This window comes from Thalassophryne amazonica, chromosome 1, assembly GCF_902500255.1.
Source record: "Thalassophryne amazonica chromosome 1, fThaAma1.1, whole genome shotgun sequence".
Classification (NCBI taxonomy): domain Eukaryota; kingdom Metazoa; phylum Chordata; class Actinopteri; order Batrachoidiformes; family Batrachoididae; genus Thalassophryne; species Thalassophryne amazonica.
In genome coordinates, this window is record NC_047103.1 from 14596629 (window position 1) to 14612864 (window position 16236).

Sequence of the window (16236 nt, forward strand, 5' to 3'; positions counted from 1 at the left end):
CCTCAGTAGTGGCGCCCACCTCAATAGCATGGTGTAGTGGCTGGGTTAAGGCATGCTGGGATATGTTCAACCTAATGTCATCTATTTTCTTCTCAAAGTAATCTAGGAAATCTTGTGCTGTAAAAGGAGAGTGAGCTACAGATGGTTGTCCATGAATAAGTGTTGCCACTGTGTCGAACAAGAATTTTGAGTTATGCTTGTTTTTGTTGATCAAATCAGAGTAATAGGTCCGCTTTGTAGCCAATAATGCATGCTTATAGTCTAAAATAGCATCATGCCACGCAAGGTGGAATACTTCTAATTTTGAACGACGCCATTTCTGTTCTAGACCTCTTGCTTCATGCTTGAGGTCATGCAGGTAATCATTGAACCAAGGTGACTGTGATTTGGGGGAGCATGGTTTCAACACAGGTGGTGCACTCATGTCGAGTGTCGTTTTGAGCACTGAGTTTAAACTATCCACAAGTCTGTCTACTGACTGGGTATTTGTCAAAAGTGAGGCTAAGACATCAGGCAGTCTAGCTTCTAGTTCAGTCTTAGTTGAGGAGTTTATGCATCGCTGCAGTGATAAATAAGGTTGTTGTTCCACTAAACACGACAGCGAAACTGTAAACTTAAGTGAGTGATCAGAGACCACTGATGTAAGAGGCATGATGTCAATATCCATGACAGCAATACCACGTGTGAGAACCAGATCCAGGGTATTTCCACTAATGTGCGTCGAATCCCAAATGCATTGCCGAAATCCTAATGCATCCACAATTTCCATAAATGATTTGCAGAGGGGATCAGAAGGCTTATTTATATGAACGTTAAAGTCACTAATGATCAGAATGTTATCTGCTCTAGTTGACAAGTTAGAGATGAACGCACCAAATTCATCTAAGAATTCAAAATATGGGTCAGGAGGCCTATATACAGTGACAAAGTAATACGGCTGATTTTTATTCTTCTGACCTTGGCAATGTGTAATATCCTGAGCGGAGCGGAGAATCAGATGCTCAAACGAGTTATATTTGTGACCCCCAACAGCTAATAAGCTAAACCTAGATTTATAAATAAGAGCAACACCCCCACCTTGCTTCGCATAACGAGGGACGTGACTAAATGTATATGCTGGTGGGCAGGCTTCATTTAAGGAGAGGACAGCTGTAGGTTTAAGCCAGGTTTCACATAACCCAATCATATCTAAGTGATGATCAATAATTAAATCATTAATCAACAATGATTTTGAGGACAGTGATCTTATGTTAATGAGACCCAGTCTAAGGACCTCAGTGGGGTTGACAGTTGAACTGTTCGGGTTTAGGGGTGGTTCCAGAGTAGCATATATAAGATGCCTACAAGTAGGTTTAGGTTTGAGACATTCCACGCGCGTTGTAGGTAGCAGACAAAATCTTTGCTATTACTGTAACAACCACTGGGCCATCCTCAATTTCAACATGATCCAATATAGTAATAGGTATTAAGTTTGCAAAGCATATCCCTCTATGATTTTTATGGACACGTCTATGGGAGCAGGCCACAGTCTCAACTTGTTGAATTTCCCTCCCTGGCAGATAAACTGCACTATCACCATAGTGGATTTTCTGCACTAATTTCCCCGCTAAGCTAATGGATTCCACACCCACATTTGTCATAAGCCTTGCAGGGTCTCTAATCACCTGCTCCATGGCCTGCTGTAGATTCCTAATGTTACTCTCCCTGCAGAGCTCTATCTATGTTCGCAGACAAGATGGTGGCGCTTCCCCAGTAGGGTGGAAGCCGTCCGGCATCATCAGGCCACGGCGGCTGCAGAATGAAGGCCAGTTATCAATAAAGCTAAAACCTTGCTGTTGACAAAACTGCGCCAGCCACCTATTTATTGATGTCAAACTGCTAAACGCCTCACCAGTACCCCAGGAGGGGAGGGGACCAGAGACTATTAATCGATGCCAACACATCTTTTTGGCAAGGTCACAAGTCCTCTCTATGTCCATTTTTGTGACCTCTGAGTGCTTCATCCTGATATCATTGGTGCCGACGTGAATAACTATGTGACTATATCTCATGTCATGTTCCTTCGTCTGTCTTCCTTCTGCAGCATCAGTACCCTAAGATGGGATGCATGTCGGGAGATCTGGCCCCAGGAATACATTTAACGTCAGCCGGCGTCTGTAACCTCACTTTGCGGGTGATAGAATCCCCTATCACTAAAGTCCGGTGTCCGGTTTCGGCCTGGAGATAGGAGTGGAAGTCACTTGTGGGCTCGGAGAATTCACATCAGGTAAATCCAAGGGGGAGAACCGATTCACAGTTCGCAGTGGTGAGCGGAAACTTCACCGAAAACGATGGTTAATCAGCTATGCACATAAGTGTTAGCTAAAGCTAGGCTAAAGCTGCATTGGCTAACTGTTGTCGTACCAAATCTAACTGCTTAATGTATTCTAAGGTTGAAAACCATTAAGCGAATGATTTGTTTCCGTCCGAGAGGCTACGTGCTTGATCGATATGAATTTATATTGTTGGATGTAAAAGCTTGTTAGTTTTTTAATACCAGGTAATCGATTAGCCACTATCGCCTAGCGGCTAATGGCAACCCATTCTGAACCCATGTTTAGCTATTGGTTAGCAACTAATGGTGGCGCAATGACTCACAAATTGACAACACCTCCTAACCGAACACTAACATTTCACGACGAATGAACCCGCACTGCTCGTCTAACACTGCTGTCCCAATTCCTCAAAACAAAATATGCATTGATAAGTATTTATGAATGCATATATAAAAGTGAATTGTTCAACTGTTGATGACGCTGCACAACACATAAATAGCATCTATAAATGAGTTATCATGCAAATTTAACCATCACTTTAGTTAAGCTCACACCAAACACTTTACCAACAGCTTGTAAAGGCTTTATAATAGTATTTTTAATTTACAATTGTACTGATAAGCATTTATAAATGGGCAGATAAAAGTGAATTGTCAACTGTTTGATATTGCGATTAATATATATATTAAGCATATACAAATGTTATAAAACAAATTCATACATAGATAAAGTCTTTAAAACTGCATGTAATGCAGTGATGGGGAAAGAGACTTGAGCTTTGTGCATTATTAACAAATGATACATAAAGTAATGAGGAATAACGATAAGTAGTTAATGCAATCTTTACAAATGTTATAACTGATAGATTGAGCATCAACTAATGGTTTATTAATGCTTAGTAAAGGCTTAATAATTTGTGAGGAAAAATGTAAAGACAAAATATATGATTTGTAAAGTATTTTATCACTAATGAATAGTGTCTGGTTTTACATTTGTAAATGATGAACTATTAATGATCAATTTTTCTTAAATGGTTTATAGAGAATATAAAAAACATTTATAAATGTTTTATAAAGACATTACATATTTGATATTAATAATTATTAAGCCATCGATTTATGTTCTTACCAATGAGTAGGTAATAAAAAGAAAGCTTTGTAAATGTTTTACAAGTAGTTACTTAAGCATTTACTTACACTTTATAAATGCTTTACAGCGTGCAGTTAATATAAAGTGTTACCGTTACTTTATTAGTTACTTTCAGCAGCTGCTGACAACACCCCCCCCCCCCCCGCCACCTCAACATGAAAATGATAACCTGTTTTGCCAATACTCACTTTATAATCACCCTTTCTTAACTTCAATGAACATAAATCCTTGTTTTATGAAAATAAAATAAAGGCATCTTTCTTGACCTGATATTTAAATGTTGACAGCACTGTAAATGTAAAACTTACAATTTCTAACATACATTGTTTGTAAATGTAACTATTAAATTCTTTCTAAACATTTTGGTTGTTAAAATTATTTATTGCTTATTATTAATATTATTATAAGTAGCATTAGTAGTAGTAATAGTATGAAAAAATGTCTTCAAAAGTGAACCTTTATCTAGGGCTGTTGTGAAGAGCCACGTCCCTCCCCACGTTCCCATCCCGCATGGATTCACTCCTGGCTTGCTGTTTCAGCAGAAGAATGCATCACATTTATTTATATAGAAAAGATGACCAGATTGGCAGGTAAGAGTTTTATCAGCGGTTTTTACATCATGTCATCCTGTTCTTCAACTCGGGGCTGAGGTGTACAGTGGATGCGGCTCTGTGCAGCAGCTCATCTCATTGGGACACTGGTTTTAAAGCTGTGATCAACCCACAATACAATAATAATAGTAACACACAGTGACACGGACAAGTAACTTTAATCTGATTAGTGATTTGGAAAGATTAACGCATTAGATTACTCATTACTGGAAAAAAGTGGTCAAATTAGAGTAATGCATTACCGGCATGAGTGTACATAACACAAAATACCAACACGCAACCAATAACACAAATCATAGCGTTCATTCATTCATTTTCTGCCATTTTTCCAGGTGGTAGATATAATCCCTCTACCATGTCCTGGGTCTTCCCAGGGGCTTCTTCCCAGTTGGATGTGCCTAGAAGACCTCCTCTGGTAGAGACCAGGCACATCCTCATCAGATGCCCGACTCTGCTGGCTCTTTCTGATGTGACAAAGAATTGCCTCTACCCTGAGTCCCTCCCACATATTCGAGCTTCTAATCTTGTCCTAGAGTGTTTGCTTCACAAAAGTGAAGAGCATAATTTTGACAAATAACTGATGTAAAATAACCTAGAAGACATTGATCTACTTCTCCATCCCTTCAACCCTTCTGTGAGACTTGTGGGCTGCTCTCCCATCAGTCATAGGATATAAGACAAGAAACTCCCTGCATATATTACCAGTCTATCACAGGGATAATGCATATCCACAGACAACCATTCACCCCTGCCTTCACCTTAGAATCTCCAGTTTTCCGAGACTGCGTGTCTCAGGAGTGTGGGACAATGACAGAAGTTTTCCAGAAATGATCAGATTTGGAGCGTACAACTATTAATGGCAACACTGTGCATTTGTCTAATAACATTTTTGTATTAAGATTCATCGATGAATGTTGTACCAATTGGAGCCGGTGTTTATCCCGGGATATCGAAATATGAATTCAATGAGTCCAGGAAACAGGCTGGATGGTTCCTTCCACAGCTAAAGCTGGTACCCATTTACATCTGGGTGGACTGAGAACGTTCAGATGAAATGTCTTATCCAAAGATACAAACAAGCAGTGCGATCAGGAAACATTGGCAGCCTCACTCCTTATTCCACTGAGCTACGAAAATAATCATCAATTATAGTCACCTGTATTATAAATGCATTTCATGCTTCCTATTCCCTTTCCTCCATTTCTTTTCTCATCCTCATCCTTCCTCCTAACCTGAAAGCAGGCAGCATCACAGCCGTGGCTGTTTCCTTGCAGGGCTCGAGCTACCTTCCAACACCCACAGTCATGTAACTGCCTTAATTTTAATGGTTTTCTCAATTACGTCTACTTAACTGCAGCTCTTACAACGTAATCTCAGTCATTTCTATCCATTACCGTGTCGAATTGCCTTGGCAACCATCAATCTTTGGTTTCTTTTAAACACTTTGAACCACCAGAGCGCCTTTCACTCTGAACAATGGCAACCACCTTCTGCTCGGCCTTAAAACCAGCTTTTCAAATACTTTAAAAGGCAACGAGCACAATAAAGAACTGGAACCAGCATCCAAAGCCTGCCTGACATACAATATAATACGGGTTTGTAAACGTTACAAAACACGCATGGAAGAGTGCCTACCTGCTCTTTGACAGAGGCGAGGATAGAAGAGGTTGTCTCCGTCTCAGATCTGTCTCCATTGGAGGCTGGCAACACAGGGGGGACCATGGCCCCCTTTTCCTGCTCTACAGGCTGCTCTGGCACCGGCATCTCTAGTATTCACAAAGAAGGAGAAAAGATAAAGATACTTTGAATTATGGCATCAAAGAAGAGATTTAGTTTTTGGGCCATACATACAGTATTTAAACATGAGCTCAGGTTCTTTTTTAAGCATGTTTCTGTATCTTGTTTCATTATTCCCTCATTTTTTGATTTCAAATGTCACACAGTCGCAGCAGTGTCACAGCATATATTAGCATTGAAAGGAAATGATAAATATGAGCTCAGAGCATCCAACTTTAATTTCTGTGTAATCGCATCTGAACTGGATGAATATTACAGGAATTACAGCACTTTTTTTTTTTTTTTTTTAAATCTTCAAGGCACAAAAAAGTGACTGGCTGTTTAAGGAGTTCTGTATTTTCTTTCCTTATTCTTTTCATTTGTTTTTCATTGAAAAGTAAGCAAAGAAAAGATACAAGGTTGATTTCAAGCATCACACATCCCTTAAACTTCAATTAAGATCAATCATCACGAGACGGAAAGAGTATGGCACAGTACAGTAAAGACTCGTGAGGGAACCTCGTCATGGTCCAAACTCTGATCCAGGGCATTCGTGGGGAACAAACATAAAGAGAGCCAACCACAGACAAATTTCAAAAACAGTGGGGACATAAAATATCAAAATATCAAAAGCAGTGAAAAATGTTGATCAGTGTCTCCCAAAACCCAACAAGATGTCCTTTAATGTCTTGTTTTGTCCACAACACAAAGATAGTCAGTTCATTCTCCAAGAAGAGGAAAGAAATTGGTACTGAAAGCAGAAAATACTCATATTTAAGCCAGAATCAATGAATTTGGAATTGTAGTGTCAAAATTATTCATTTAATGTCTTACACATAGCCCGCCTAAAACTTTTGCATTTAACTACAGTGATTAAAATAAGTATTTGAACACCCTGCAATTTTGCAAGTTCTCCCACTTAGAAATCACGGAGGGGTCTGAAATTTTTATCTTAGGTGCATGTCCACTGTGAGAGACATAATCTAAAAACAAATCCGGAAATCACAATGTATGATTTTTTTAATAATTTATTTGTATGTTACTGCTGCAAATAAGTATTTGAACACCTGTGAAAATCAATGTTAATATTTGGTACAGTAGCCTTTGTTTGCAATTACAGAGGTCAAACGTTTCCTGTCGGTTTTCACCAGGTTTGCACTCACTGCAGCAGGGATTTTGGTCCACTCCTCCACACAGATCTTCTTCAAATCTTTCAGGTTTGGAGTTTTAGCTCCCTCCAAAGATTTCCTATTGAGTTCAGGTCTGGAGACTGGCCAGGCCACTCCAGGACCTTGAAATGCTTCTTACGGAGCCCCTCCATAGTTGCCCTGGCTGTGTGTTTGGGGTCATTGTCATGCTGGAAGACCCAGCCATGACCCATCTTCAATGCTCTTACTGAGGGAAGGAGGTTGTTTGCCAAAATCTTGCAATACATGACCCCATACATCCTCCCTTCAATACGGTGCAGTCGTCCTGTCCCCTTTGCAGAAGAACACCCCCAGAGTATGATGTTTCCACCCCTATGCTTCACAGTTGGGATGGTTTTCTTGGGGTTGTTCTCATCCTCTAAACATGGTAAGTGGAGTTGATTCCAAAAAGCTCTATTCTGGTCTCATCTGACCACATGATCTTCTCCCATGCCTCATCTGGATCATCCAGATGGTCACTGGTGAACTTCAAATGGGCCTGGACATGTGCTGGCTTGAGCAGGGGGACCTTGCTGCCCTGCAGGATTTTAAACCATGACATCATCATGTGTTACTAATGTAATCTTTGTGACTGTGGTCCCAGCTCTCTTCAGGTCATTGACCAGGTCCTCCTGTGTAGTTCTGAGCTTTCTCAGAATCATCCTTACCCCACAAAGTGAGATCTTGCATGGAATCCCAGACCGAGGGAGATTGACAGTCATCTTGTTTCTTCCACTTTCTAATAAATAATCATAACAGTTGTTGTCTTCAACCAAGCTGCTTGCCTGTTGTCCTGTAGTCCATCCCAGCCTTGTGCAGGTCTACAGTTTTGTCCCTGGTGTCCTTAGACAGCTCTTTGGTCTTGGCTATGGTGGACAGGTTGGAGTGTGATTGACTGAGTGTGTGAACAGGTGTCTTTTATACAGGTAACAATTTCAAACAGGTGCAATTAATACAGGTAAAGAGTGCAGAATAAAAGGGCTTCTTAAAGAAAAATTAACAGGTCTGTGAGAGCCAGAATTCTTGCTGGTTCGTAGGTGTTCAAATACTTATTTGCAGCAGTAACATACAAATAAATTATATATATATATATAAAAAAAAAAAAAAATCATACATTGTGATTTCTGGATTTTTTTTATTTTTTATTATTATTATTTTTTAGATTATGTCTCTCACAGTGGACATGCACCTAAGATGAAAATTTCAAACCCCTCCATGATTTCTAAATGGGAGAACTTGCAAAATCGCAGGGTGTTCAAATACTTATTTTCCTCACTGTATTTACTGAAGGCCCCATGTAACCTAATGAGCTAAGCAGCTGCATTAATAACCACATTGTTTGTGTGTGACCTTCCCTCCCATCTCCTGCACACCAGAAACTGTGATAACATTCATTTTCAGTGAGAGTTTTCATGCGAAACTTTCATCTACTGGTAAATATGTATGTGACTATTTGCAGCAACCCTGCCTTTCTATGAATGAACAAAAGAGAACCCTCAGATATGTTCTGGGCACACACACTTATTCAAAATCCTGCTGTTCTGATTTTGACTATTGCGTCTTCGAGGCCTCTAATTAAAAGCCTGTTATTTTAATCTGCCAATTTCTTGACTTTATTTCCATCTCAGATACTTTGACTTAAAATCATTTTTGCCTCCACAGAATATGCATAGCACATACATACATGCACAAACACAACTGACATGTTTAAACTTATGAAAATGGAGATGAATTGAATAGTCAATCATTAATAAATCAATTATCCATTGCAGTTCTAGTCATTAGGCCATCATCAAATCAAGCAGGGAATTGTACTATATTTCCAGTTCATAAAAGAAAAATGTTATTTATCTCTGATGGCTCGTGATCATGAGCATCCCAGCAAACATTTCTACCTTGTCACCTCATCCTTTTGTTTTTGCCATGATAAAGTAGAAAGTGAGGTCGCCACAGTGTAATTCTGTACACTCCCAGCAATATTGCTTAGATGTTGTAGGATGACTAAGTGGAACCAATATTTTACTGGAAAATATTTAGTAGGTTTTACACAAATAACATTCATATCAGACAACCCACATTTTGCCACCTTGACTATGTCCCCACTGAGGTTTGAAATGGGGTTCAGTCCAATGTCCTACTACTGCTCCACAGTGGCTGTCAATGAGGAACATGTATATGTTTTGGTGGTCTTCAACATTGGGCCAACATCGCTCGGAGTCTACAGAATGATGATGTGACAATGTTAAACCTACAATAACATAAATACAACACTGCATTTACATAGAGTGTTTGCTGGATTTAGAATAACAGACCCCTACTGACTCCTGCGTCTTCAATATTACTGCAAAATGATTTACCTATTTTCCCTTAAAGAAATATTGCACTGTGTGCTACATTTCCCTCATAACCCACCCTTTCATTTGCTGAAAAAAAAAAAAAAAAATACAAGGCAACAACCAATCTTGCATCATCTTGTATGGATGACAGCATTAGTGAAGGTTACAAATGATCTTCTTATGGCCTCAGACAGTGGACTCATCTCTGTGCTTGTTCTGTTAGACCTCAGTGCTGCTTTTGATACTGTTGACCATAAAATTTTATTACAGAGATTAGAGCATGCCATAGGTATTAAAGGCACTGCGCTGCGGTGGTTTGAATCATATTTATCTAATAGATTACAATTTGTTCATGTAAATGGGGAATCTTCTTCACAGACTAAGGTTAATTATGGAGTTCCACAAGGTTCTGTGCTAGGACCAATTTTATTCACTTTATACATGCTTCCCTTAGGCAGTATTATTAGACGGCATTGCTTAAATTTCCATTGTTACGCAGATGATACCCAGCTTTATCTATCCATGAAGCCAGAGGACACACACCAATTAGCTAAACTGCAGGATTGTCTTACAGACATAAGGACATGGATGACCTCTAATTTCCTGCTTTTAAACTCAGATAAAACTGAAGTTATTGTACTTGGCCCCACAAATCTTAGAAACATGGTGTCTAACCAGATCCTTACTCTGGATGGCATTACCCTGACCTCTAGTAATACTGTGAGAAATCTTGGAGTCATTTTTGATCAGGATATGTCATTCAAAGCGCATATTAAACAAATATGTAAGACTGCTTTTTTGCATTTATGCAATATCTCTAAAATTAGAAAGGTCTTGTCTCAGAGTGATGCTGAAAAACTAATTCATGCATTTATTTCCTCTAGGCTGGACTATTGTAATTCATTATTATCAGGTTGTCCTAAAAGTTCCCTGAAAAGCCTTCAGTTAATTCAAAATGCTGCAGCTAGAGTACTGACAGGGACTAGAAGGAGAGAGCATATCTCACCCATATTGGCCTCTCTTCATTGGCTTCCTGTTAATTCTAGAATAGAATTTAAAATTCTTCTTCTTACTTATAAGGTTTTGAATAGTCAGGTCCCTTCTTATCTTAGGGACCTCATAGTACCATATCACCCCAATAGAGCGCTTCGCTCTCAGACTGCAGGCTTACTCGTAGTTCCTAGGGTTTGTAAGAGTAGAATGGGAGGCAGAGCCTTCAGCTTTCAGGCTCCTCTCCTGTGGAACCAGCTCCCAATTCGGATCAGGGAGACAGACACCCTCTCTACTTTTAAGATTAGGATTAAAACTTTCCTTTTTGCTAAAGCTTATAGTTAGGGCTGGATCAGGTGACCCTGAACCATCCCTTAGTTATGCTGCTATAGACTTAGACTGCTGGGGGGTTCCCATAATGCACTGAGTGTTTCTTTCTCTTTTTGCTCTGTATGCACCACTCTGCATTTAATCATTAGTGATTGATCTCTGCTCCCCTCCACAGCATGTCTTTTTCCCGGTTCTCTCCCTCAGCCCCAACCAGTCCCAGCAGAAGACTGCCCCTCCCTGAGCCTGGTTCTGCTGGAGGTTTCTTCCTGTTAAAAGGGAGTTTTTCCTTCCCACTGTTGCCAAGTGCTTGCTCACAGGGGGTCGTTTTGACCGTTGGGGTTTTTCCGTAATTATTGTATGGCTTTGCCTTACGGCAACTGTTTGTTGTGATTTGGCGCTATATAAATAAAATTGATTTGATGTCACGGTATGATCTCCAAAATGACTCCCAAATAACATCATATTGTAATTCCACTCAGATGTGCCATCCACAGGGGTGATGACTGTGGCACGATCACAGTACACCCTGGTTGGTTATGGACCCTCTCAGGTCTTCCAAGTTGTGGAATCCTCACACATCAGGAAAGGACAATAAGATGCCAACTGAAGACTGTTGGACCAGTGACAGGAGTGCACAGTCAGAGTTCCCTTGTAGTTTACAGGCAGCACGGTGGATTAGTGGTTAGCACTGCTGCCTCACACCAAGAAGGTCATGGGCTTGATTCCCACCTGTGGTCTTTCTGTGTGGAGTTTACATGTTCTCCCCATGTTTGTGTGGGTTCCCTCCGGGTGCTCCAGTTTCCTCCCACATTTAAAGACATGCAGGTTAGGTGGATTGGAAACTTTCTAATTGTCCAGGTCTCCATTGCAAAAGAGGTCTTGATCTCAATGGGACTAACCTGTAGAAATAAATGTTAAATTAAAATTAAAAATACATGAATTGTGTGCCAAATGATGGTACACGGTGGCTGAACGTGTTGATTAGTCTGAATGGTGTCGATTGCCTTGAATTTCTTACTTTAAGTATTTGACCCTGAAAACAACGTGCCCGTCACTCAACAAACAGGAATCCAGGTAAAACTCCTTAACATTGTAATGCCATAATGCCACACTATTTTAACTGCTTTACTTGATATGCATGAACGTGATGCTTTGATTTGTCCCACAGAGATACGTGGCTCCAATCGAGTAAGTAGAAAAATGCATCTTTTGGATCTTCTGACCTTCAAAGGCTGTTTCTCTTTCTGAAACAATTTAACAAGCATCCTGCACAGATAGAGGTTTTTTTTTCCTGCTTTGCTGAAATTCAGCTTGAGGTCTGAACCAGCAGTGATAACAGATGAATCATTTGACACCGTTAATATGAGTCATCGCTAATATTGTTCTCTGCAGGCGACAGTAAATCAAGCAATAAGAGAAGACATTTCAACCTTGGAGAAAACGGACATCAAATATTCCTGGAATCTGAAGTTTCATTAACCGGAATAGTTTGAATTAAGCAGAGTATCGGTGAGTTTTTTTTTATGAATGTGTCCATCTTGCAGTGGTCATTCTGGAGTCTGAGCTCTGGCATCTCACAAATGGGAGTTTGCCCATTTGTTCATTTTTTTTAATGTAATATCTTTGAGAATTTAACTTGTGTTTGGATAAAATAAAGGATTCCTTATTCTGATTTTGGGCTTTTGACATTCTGTCGACAACACTGGAAGGGCAATTAGACAAATCATTAAATATTATGCAGGCTGGGATTAAGTACAGTGAGGCAAATACTCTAAGTATTTGATCCACTGTCGATTTTACAAGTTTTCCCACCAACAAAGAATGGAGAGGTCTGTAATTTTTATCGTAGGTACACTTCAACTGTGACAGACAGAATCTTAACAAAAATAATAATAATAATAATTTTTGAATAATTAAATTGCATTTTATTGCATGAAATAAGTATTTGATCCCCTACTAACCAACAAGAATTCTGGCTCTCACAGACCTATTAGTTTTTCTTTAAAAAGACCTCTTATTCTGCACTCTTTACCTGTATTAACTGCACCTGTTTTAACTCCTTACTTCTACAAAAGACACCTGTTCACACACTCAATCAATCACACTCCAACCTGTCCACCATGGCCAAGACCAAATAGCTGTCTAAGGACACCAGGGACAAAACTGTAGACCTGCACTAGGCTGGGATGGACTACAGGACAACAGGCAAGCAGCTTGGTGAGAAGGCAACAACTGTTGGCATAATTATTAGAAAATGGAAGAAACACAAGATGACTGTCAATCTTCCTCAGTCTGGGGCTCCATGCAAGATCTGGCCTCATGGGGTAATGGTAAGGTTCCTAGAAGAGAGAACTAGCCAAACTGGCCAAATAATGTATTGAATCAGTTGGAGTGTCTGCTTTATTTAAGTTATTTGAAAGTAACAGTTACAAGATACTGAATAAAAACTGAAACAAGAGTCATCAGGAGATGTCACATCCCCCCGGTCCCCACAAATCAGTAATACAAAGTGTCGGGGGATCAGCCAAGTATGCCCTTATGCTAAATATGAATGGAAAAAAAATCAACTGCTTCTTGAGGTATCACACTTACAAGGGTGGCAATAACCAATCAATCAATCAATTTTTTTATATAGCGCCAAATCACAACAAACAGTTGCCCCAAGGCGCTTTATATTGTAAGGCAAGGCCATACAATAATTATGTAAAACCCCAACGGTCAAAACGACCCCCTGTGAGCAAGCACTTGGCTACAGTGGGAAGGAAAAACTCCCTTTTAACAGGAAGAAACCTCCAGCAGAACCAGGCTCAGGGAGGGGCAGTCTTCTGCTGGGACTGGTTGGGGCTGAGGGAGAGAACCAGGAAAAAGACATGCTGTGGAGGGGAGCAGAAATCGATCACTAATGATTAAATGCAGAGTGGTGCATACAGAGCAAAAAGAGAAAGAAACAGTGCATCATGGGAACCCCCCAGCAGTCTACGTCTATAGCAGCATAACTAAGGGATGATTCAGGGTCACCTGATCCAGCCCTAACTATAAGCTTTAGCAAAAAGGAAAGTTTTAAGCCTAATCTTAAAAGTAGAGAGGGTGTCTGTCTCCCTGATCTGAATTGGGAGCTGGTTCCACAGGAGAGGAGCCTGAAAGCTGAAGGCTCTGCCTCCCATTCTACTCTTACAAACCCTAGGAACTACAAGTAAGCCTGCAGTCTGAGAGCGAAGCGCTCTATTGGGGTGATATGGTACTACGAGGTCCCTAAGATAAGATGGGACCTGATTATTCAAAACCTTATAAGTAAGAAGAAGAATTTTAAATTCTATTCTAGAATTAACAGGAAGCCAATGAAGAGAGGCCAATATGGGTGAGATATGCTCTCTCCTTCTAGTCCCTGTCAGTACTCTAGCTGCAGCATTTTGAATTAACTGAAGGCTTTTTAGGGAACTTTTAGGACAACCTGATAATAATGAATTACAATAGTAACAATAACAATATCTTGAATATCTTGTGACCTTGAAATTTACCACAAGGTCACTGTAATCGACTGGTGTCGGGGGATCACCCAAGTACACCCTTCTGGTAAATATGAGTGAAATAGGTCACCTGGTTGGTGAGATATCACACTAACGATTGAAAATGGACGGACAGACAGACAGAAATGCTGATCGCTATATCCCCCAATATTTCATACCGGATGGGATAATAAATTATCAGAGTTTCAGGAGGCCAACAGATTCCATACACCAAGGTAATGCCTCATTAAACAACATGGAAAATTTGACAATATCACAGGGATTCCATCAAAAATTCCAACTTATCAATTTTTCTTGAAATATTACAATATCATTTTGAGACTATATCATCGTCGCCTAACACGGTAATAAAAATAAGTGCCAATCTCTAATTTAAACAGTCATGGTGATCCTCCACTGTAACGTGCACTTATTAAATGACCAATAAAATCTTCTGTTCTTTGAGCTGAAGGAGGCCAGTGTAAAACAGTGAGAACACCATGAGGGGGGAGAAAGAGAAAATGAGTTTTTCAAGATAAACATCCACAGGGGCTGGATTCAGTCAATACACGAGTTCTGAGTTCAGTTAAAGACTAAACAATGAAGTGATTAAGTTTTTAGATGGGACTTTTTTTGTTTGTTTTAACTTTCCAGTGTTGCACAAATCCCACAGCGAATATTTGATGTTGAGTTTCCAGCAGAACCCAACCCGTGCTCGTTTTGGTGCAACTAATGTACACGCGCTGTGCACGTGCCTGGACACATCTTTTGCCAGCGAGAGCGCGATTGGCGTAAGTGAGCCTTCAGAGACGGTAAACAAGTCGGCGAGGATCCAGACAGACTGCAAATCAAACATCCCGTCAGCAGACAGACAGCGGTCCAGACAGGCTGATGTTGGTAAATAAAAAATGTCAGCCACGCGGCCTGCAGATGGTTGTTTTCACTCTTGCTTACAAACATCACTTCTATTGCTGGCATCTCCCCTCCTGAGTGAGGATGAGTCACCAGAGTTTGGCACCGGAGCAACCAAAACCCCAGCAAAGAGCACGTCGCACCAGCTGGCCGCCTGCCGCGTTTCACTTCAACGAGCCGCGGTAGTGACCGTGCGGGACGTGACGCTCGCCTCACCTCTGGATGAAGGGCTGCAGGTGCTTTCTATGAATGTATGTGAGCCGATAGTAAACATCACCAACTGCGAAGCGGCACCACAACAGAGCCGACTGCTGTTCAGCTCAGTTTCAGTTCAGCTTCAATACACGAACCCAACCCAACTGGAGCCTCATCAGTGACACTTAAAGGTTTCTAGTTAATGGTGATTATTGGTTAAATGGCTCAATATGTATATTTAAAATCCTGAGACACATGGTGGATACAGTATTTGATCCTGGAGTACGGCTGGAATAACTTTGTGTCAGACAAATGGACAATTAAGGAGACACAGTTGAAGAGTGTCCCAGAATGGAGGTGCTTCAGTGTCGAGGATCCCTGCACCTGGAAAAGTCCAAAGGGACACCCACAAATCAGTAGATGTCTATTTTACAGAAGTGGGGATGGACCGGTTGTGTGCCTGGGTGGATGCCATACAGGCATTTCTGTAATGTGATGGTGTTTTTGATACTTGGCACCAGTGTACCCACACCTGATATTTGAGCCAAACACTCCAAGAGTGTGAAGTCTACTTTGGGTTTGAACATTTTCCACTTCAATGTTGTTGGGTTTCATGTTAAACATCCTCCAAGTATAATAATATAAAAATCTTCATTTACAGTCCACTTATTGGCCATATCTGATTTTTTTTTTTTCTGTGTTTGCAAATGTTTGTGCAGAAAGTCCTCAATCAATCAATCAATCAATCAATCAATTTTTTATATAGCGCCAAATCACAACAAACAGTTGCCCCAAGGCGCTTTATATTGTAAGGCAAGGCCATACAATAATTATGTAAAACCCCAACGGTCAAAACGACCCCCTGTGAGCAAGCACTTGGCTACAGTGGGAAGGAAAAACTCCCTTTTAACAGGAAGAAACCTCCAGCA

The 16236-nt window shown here is 40.4% G+C and overlaps 1 protein-coding gene across 2 annotated transcripts in view; it reads right to left on the minus strand.

The window, feature by feature from the left end:
- Nucleotides 1-16236, minus strand: part of ctnnd2a (catenin (cadherin-associated protein), delta 2a) — a 923305-nt gene that overhangs the window by 787366 nt on the left and 119703 nt on the right. For both annotated transcript variants that reach the window (XM_034165435.1, XM_034165372.1), the window contains exon 2: nucleotides 5711-5841. In XM_034165435.1, the coding sequence (XP_034021326.1) occupies nucleotides 5711-5839 (129 nt within the window). In that variant the 5' untranslated portion in view covers nucleotides 5840-5841. The remainder of the gene's footprint in view (nucleotides 1-5710; nucleotides 5842-16236) is intronic.